Genomic DNA, 6,766 nt, shown 5'->3' with positions numbered 1-6,766 from the left:
TATCCTGCCGCGACAAGCCCGCCATATCTTCAAAATTTTACTTTGTAACCCACCCACCTTGATGTGAGTGAATTGAACAAAGGAATTGGTTAGGAAAATGTGAGTTTAGCATGGCAACATGAATAAAGATAGTTAATGGGTTATTTATATGTTTTTAGGGTGTAACGGTTTTCTCGTAGCCCTAAATGTATACGAATCTATATGTAGTAAATTATGGTTGTTGGAGGGTAAAAAAAGAGACATATATGTGTAAGAGGTTTGACGTTTAGAGACTTTATATAGTTTGGTCCAGTTGGTTGATGCATGTATTTTGGCAAAATATTTATTATAATAAATTGAATTAGGTTGAATGAACATAATTTGAAGAAGCAATAACCCATCAATAAATAAAGCGAGTGTGAAAAGTTGCATTGTAACCCTGGAAATAACAATATTGATTTGTGAACTTAACAACTTTATCAATGTAGGACTAGAACATAAAGAAAATAAAAAATGAAACCAATGCAACTAAAATCTAATATAAACGGAGTGAGACTGTTATATCCTTTTATGCACTATGAGTTGGCCATTGTTAAACCATATATATAGGGTGCGGATTGGTTGAATAGGGTTGAAACTCAATCCGCACCCTATTCGACCCGTACGAAAATCTAATCCGCACTCTTACTCTATCCGCGGATCGGGTTGGCAACCCTATTCGATCAGTTTGAATACCCGTGAGTAGGTTGCATATTATCACCCCTACTAGAAAATAGGTCACCGAAAAGTTGAGATTTGAGAGTTGAATGTGATAAAATCACGAAGGTTAGAGTTAGGATTTAAAGAAAACACATTATAAACAACGACAGGCAGAGTTTCATATTAGGCAAGGGACAATGCCCCCTAAATTTTATATTAATACTAAGAAAAAAATTATTTTATTTAATATTTATTAATTATCTTTTATCTCCCAAATATTAATATAAATTTTGATGGTTTCTTATAAATTATACATAAATTTAGTTTAGTTTTCTCTAAAATTTACTCATATATAAACTATAAAGCAGCAAATCTTTCAGTCCATTTCCATTTTCCATTTTTTATTTTCTGTTGTTTATTTTTTTGAATTTAGGCCAAAATGAAAAAAAAAAGGACTGTTTATACAAGTTTTTCGTAAGTCATGTGATAAACATGTTTCTATGTTCACTTTTCTGTGAGACCTATTTTATTATTATTATTATTATTTTTGGTACATAAGATAGACATGCTTCTTATGTGACCTACAAGGAAAAAAAAAAATCAAAACTAAACAAAATTAAATATCTTCAAATCTAAAATAAGCTTCATAACTTATTTGTAAATTCTCCAAATTCTGACCTTCTCGTCAAATTCTAATCACTATTCTCAACTTAGCGATAAAAATGAAACAAGAACAAACTTCAAACCATATAGTTTCATTATTCCTCATGGTGTTCTTAACCATGATCATAAGCTGTTATTCTTGGGTTGGAGTGAATTGGGGAACCATAACAACACACCAACTTCCACCTAATAAGGTGGTTAAGATGCTTAAGGAAAATGGTTTCAAAAAATTGAAGCTTTTTGATTCTGATGAGTTGATTATGGATGCTCTTAGAGGGAGTGATATAGAGGTCATGATTGCAATACCAAATATCATGTTGGAAAAGATGAGTTCTAGTTCTGAGGCAGATTCTTGGGTGTTTGAGAATGTAACTAATTACATGCACAATGGTGGAGGTGGTGGTGGTGTTGTGAATATCAAGTTGAGTTGTCATGTTTCTTCTTAACTATGTTCCATGTTTCATGTTCCTTGTTCATTGTTCATGTTCATGTTGTGTTTTTGCTTTTTTCCTCCTACAAAAAAGTTGGTTGAAAGGTGAAAACTCAGGTGAAGTCGACTTCACGTGAAGTTGATACTCGAGAGCCGTTGGATGAAAATTTAGTCAAATCAGTCAAATCATCTAACGGCTCTTGGGTATCAACTTCACGTGAAGTCGACTTCACCTGAGTTTCCACCTTTGTGCGAATATAATATCTGAATAGATTCGAATAAAGTTGCTTTTAAACCCAAAATTGTGATATGTCATATTTTTACTATACTAATCTGTTTGAATTGACAGTTATTTTGAAACCGAATAATAGCACAAATTCAATTTAAAGGGTATGTTTGAATTGTTGTTGATATTGCAGGTATATTGCTGTGGGAAATGAGCCTTTTCTTAAAGCATATAACGGAAGATACCTAAACAAAACTCTGCCAGCTCTCATGAACATACAAAGATCACTCATCAAAGCTGGTTTTGGATTAGAGATCAAAGTCACAGTTCCATTCAATGCTGACATATACTATTCACCTGACTCAAATCCATTGCCATCAGGTGGTGAATTCAGGCCCGAGGCCAAAGAATTCACCATTGACATAATCCAATTCTTGTACTCAAACAATGCTCCTTTCACAGTTAACATCTACCCTTTCTTGAGCCTCTATTATGGCAATGATCATTTCCCTATTGACTATGCATTCTTTGAAGAAAACAACAAGAAGCACTCTCTTAGGGATGGAAACTTAGTTTACAGCAATGTGTTTGATGCAAATCTTGATACCCTTTTGTGGGCCCTACACAAGGAAGGTTACCCTGACATGGATATCATAGTTGGTGAAGTTGGTTGGCCAACAGATGGTGACAAAAATGGAAATGTCAATAATGCCAAGAAGTTCAACCAAGGCCTAATTCAACATGCTCTAAGTGGAATTGGGACTCCAAAGAGAAAAGGTATGATGATTGATATGTACCTATTTAGCCTCATTGATGAGAATTCCAAGAGTGTTGCACCAGGGAATTTTGAGAGGCATTGGGGGATTTTTGAGTTTGATGGGAAGCCAAAGTATGAACTAGACTTAGAAGGGCAAAATAGGGAAAAGGGTCTTGTCCCTGTGGAAGGTGTAAGGTATATGGAGAAAAAATGGTGTGTTTTGGATCCTTATGCTTCTAATTTAGACTATTTAGCTGTTAGCATTGACTATGCTTGTAGCTTATCTGATTGCACTTCTTTGGGGTATGGTTGTAGTTGTGGTGAGTTAACTCTAGAAGGTAATGCATCTTATGCATTTAATATGTATTATCAAGTGAATGATCAAAGGGAATGGGATTGTGATTTCAATGGCTTGGCTGTGATTACACATGAGGATCCTTCACAAAATGGATGCCAGTTCCCAGTGATGATAGCTCATGGTGGCTCTTCTTTGATGTTGCATGGGGGTATTATGGACATTTTCAAGAAAGCATTAGAGGTTTATGTTATTTTTGTGGTTTTGCTACAATTGACACACTTAGAAGATTTTCTGTGTTGAAATTGAGAACTACATTAATATTTAACTTTTGTCATAAATCTATTTCAGGAAATTGTCTCCTTGTTTTCTTACTTCATACAATCTTATTTAACAGTTTACACAAACTCACTTTTGAAAGAATAATAAAAAGAAAAGTAAAAATAAATAACTGCAGCCCAAAAAGAACTCAACTGCAAAGAGGTTATCTTTTTTAGGTTAAATTATTTCATTATTCCTTATAATTTCACCAAATTTGTAATTGAGTCTCTACACTTTAACCGTTTTTAATTAAGTCTCTACACCAGTTTTAAATTTATAACGTTTACTATTAAAATGAATCTAATCATAAATTTTAAACTATTGCAAGGACTCATTTAAAAACTTTTAAAATGAGAGGATCTAATTACAAATTTTTCCAAAACTATATGGATTAACAGAGAAATTTAATTTTTTTTTATTAACACTAACCATCAATACAGTATTCATTGAAGGGCTAATAGACAAGTGCGACTTAACGTTAACAACAATTACAGAAGACAAAATGTGCTTGAATGAAGATCATCAATTGAATCATGATGTTAATACATAAGAATTCATGAAAAAAGTAACAACTTACCTATAGAAGAAAATGACTCAAGGGATTCCATCTGTAAGAACTACTGAACAATTGGATAGAATATACCTTTGAATGTTGCTTCTTTGTTAAGGCAAGAATATAACACCCAAGATGGTTAATTATGGAGTTTGAACATTTGAGTCCTTGGACTTATACTCTTCAGAAGACGGCCGGTTTTCCGAGTCAGATTGCCGGACCTCTTCTATCATTTTCATCACTTCATCCATGTTCGGCCGCATATCCGGCATCTTTGCTACACAGGTCATGGCTATTTGCAGCATTTGCACCATTTCTTCTTCAATGTTTTGGTACCTCATTAGCTCCACGTCGAAAACCTCGGCAGTCCATTCTTCCCTAACAACAGATTGGACCCACCTAGGCAGATCAACCATGTCCTCGCGTCCGGGAGACTGAAGTGGCGCTTTCCCGGTAAGCATCTCTAGCAGTAGGACACCAAAGCTGTACACATCTGATTTATGAGAGTGCTTTCGGGTCTCAACTACCTCGGGTGCACGGTAACCTACAGCTCTAGAAGGTGTTACAGGCACATTCATAAGAGGGGCTAGGCCGAAATCAGATATGCAGCCGTCTTTATCATGGTTGATTAGGACATTTGAGGACTTAATGTTTCCATGTGCAAATTTCGGACCGCCAACAGAATGAAGGTGAGCTAGTCCTCTGGCTGTTCCGAGAGCGATTTTAAGACGTGTGTCCCAATCTAATGGAGTTCTTCCACCTGCCCTGTTGCCTGTAATCAAATATAAACCAATCTAATGATGACAATGACAGTTCCAACTAAATGTAATGAAAGAAGACAAGTTTAGATTTTGAAATTCTGGTTGAAACTATGTGAAAGAAATTCATACCGTGCAAGAGGGAGGATAAGTTGCCACTAGGGACATAATCATAAACCAGAAGCTTCTCGTCTTTCGAATAATAATAAGCGCGAAGAGGCACCACATTTTGGTGTTGTCCAACCCTTCCAATGATCTCCATCTGCTGCTCAAAGTCCTTCTTACCAACCACAACTTCCTTCAACCTTTTCACCACAACTGTGGTCGACTCCTCTAGTATAGCCTTGTATGCAGTTCCATAGCTACCCTTTCCCAAAACTTCGGCCGAAGCTCTTAGCAAATCCTCAAGATCAAAATTGTAAGAGCTTCCCTCGAAGAAAACCAGCTTGTTCTTCTCAGGTTCTTGCACTCCACTACCAAACTGTTCTTTCGGCTTCTCACTCCTACCTCCAATAGAACCCTTCCCTTTAACTGCACCAGGAGCTTCTTCCTCATCTTTCTTCTTTACACAGCAAAGGACAATAACAAGAGCTACAAGAGAAAGCAGCACGCCTCCTCCAACCGCAATTGCAATGATAGCTACTTTACTCAGTTTATTCTTTGAGCTTCCAATAGATGGCTGTGGAGCCGGTGTCACAGCTGGTGGAGCTGCCGGTGGAACCCCAGAGCATGGCTTCAAAGGTGGTCCACATAAGAGAATGTTTCCTTCAAAAGAGGAGTTGGGAAAAATCCCAAGAGCTGAAGGGATAGAACCATTCAAATGGTTGTAGCTTAAATTCAAGTTCCTGAGACTGGTAGCATTTAGATTAGGTATCTCTCCAGATAATGAGTTGTTCTGGAGATTCAAACTAGTTAATTGTGTCAAATTTTGCAGTGTCTTTGGAATGCTTCCGGTGAAGGCATTATATGATAAATCGAGTACATTGAGTTTAGGTGACAATGAGGAAGGTATGTCACCGGAAAGGTTGTTATGCTGCAGATAAAGATACTCGAGAGACGGAAGAGAAGCAATGTCAGCAGGCAGATTTCCACCAAGTAGGTTGGACCGAAGGCTAATGATTTTTACAGCATCAAGCTTGCCAAGTGTGTTGGTCGGAATTGCGCCAACTAGTCCAACTCCGGGGAGCCGGACATAAATAACACGAGTTCTATTTTGATTGCAAGTTATGCCTACCCAAGATGTACAAACTGAGGATGCAGGATTCCACTGAAGATTTCGACGGTGAGGAATGGCATTGGCGAAATCAAGAAGAGCTTGCTTGTCTGAGCTCAGATCAGCAGCAATAGTAGTCAGAGGAAAAAGAAAAACTATGATGAACAAGAAAGGAGTCACTGATCTACAAATGAAGTTCATGGAGAGTTGCTTGCTGTCTGGACAACTGAATTCAGAGTAAACGTTTCCAAACTTCATAGCTTCCTGGTTAACATTATGGTAAACCAAAGTTAGCATCTAACAACACACAGAATTAAACAATATATACAAAGCCTAGCTTGTAGAATTAACTGAAAACATTTCAGAAGATAATAGTTGAAACAGAATCATTCCCAGAAAACAATATATATTGTTCAATGAAGAAGGACAAAAACATTGAAATCATTTGTGAATAAAGTTCAGGCAGAAAAGCAAAGGAACCAACGATTGGTGTATCAAAAAAACGCCCTTCTTCTCTCAATTTTGCAAGACATAAGATACAAGACAACACAAAGAAGAATTTCAAAATGTCAAATCTTCCAAAAATAAAGATACTAAAAACAAAAAGAATTTGCTATATTTTAGGCATTTAGATAAAGAGAAAAGTGACACAGAGGTGAAGGAAAAGGATATCACTCAAATGTAGAATTAAGCCATAAAAATAAGCTCTTTTAAGCTTTGTGGTAACTTAATAAACTCTTTTTTTCCCCTTACTAAATTTGATTCAATGGAACTAGCATTTGTGCAGTTCATGCTCAGAGACATCTACTTTTCCTGCCAACTTTCAACCAACACAAGCTTACCCTCGAGTGTTTTTTTTTTTTTGCTTCTCA

The 6,766-nt window shown here is 36.4% G+C and overlaps 3 protein-coding genes across 4 annotated transcripts in view; 1 reads left to right on the top strand and 2 right to left on the bottom strand.

Annotated features, from left to right (window-relative positions):
- Nucleotides 1-1,462, bottom strand: part of LOC107644116 — a 2,956-nt gene extending 1,494 nt beyond the window's left edge. Inside the window, exon 1 of the mRNA XM_021105990.1 lies at nt 1,425-1,462. Within this exon, the coding sequence (XP_020961649.1) occupies nt 1,425-1,462 (38 nt within the window). The remainder of the gene's footprint in view (nt 1-1,424) is intronic.
- Nucleotides 2,183-3,661, top strand: LOC107644128 (glucan endo-1,3-beta-glucosidase 8-like; the record flags this gene model as incomplete). Its single annotated transcript, XM_021105957.1, has 1 exon — nt 2,183-3,661. A coding segment is annotated over one exon (1,170 nt), but the record flags the coding sequence as incomplete, so codon positions are not given.
- The window catches only part of LOC107636009 (probable inactive receptor kinase At5g58300), a 3,684-nt gene continuing 689 nt past the window's right edge, over nt 3,772-6,766 (bottom strand). The window contains exons 1-3 of one of the 2 annotated variants that reach the window (XM_021115588.1): nt 6,648-6,760; nt 4,814-6,158; nt 3,772-4,695 (exon numbers count right to left, since the gene is read on the bottom strand). In XM_021115588.1, coding sequence (XP_020971247.1) covers nt 4,067-4,695; nt 4,814-6,158; nt 6,648-6,698 — 2,025 coding nt within the window. In that variant the 5' untranslated portion in view covers nt 6,699-6,760 and the 3' untranslated portion in view covers nt 3,772-4,066. Of the gene's footprint in view, nt 4,696-4,813; nt 6,159-6,647; nt 6,761-6,766 lie in introns of those variants that run through there. The other variant, XM_016339573.2, reaches the window with a different exon arrangement.

This window comes from Arachis ipaensis, chromosome B01 (genome assembly GCF_000816755.2).
Source record: "Arachis ipaensis cultivar K30076 chromosome B01, Araip1.1, whole genome shotgun sequence".
Taxonomy (NCBI): domain Eukaryota; kingdom Viridiplantae; phylum Streptophyta; class Magnoliopsida; order Fabales; family Fabaceae; genus Arachis; species Arachis ipaensis.
This window is presented reverse-complemented; position numbering and strand designations above follow the sequence as displayed.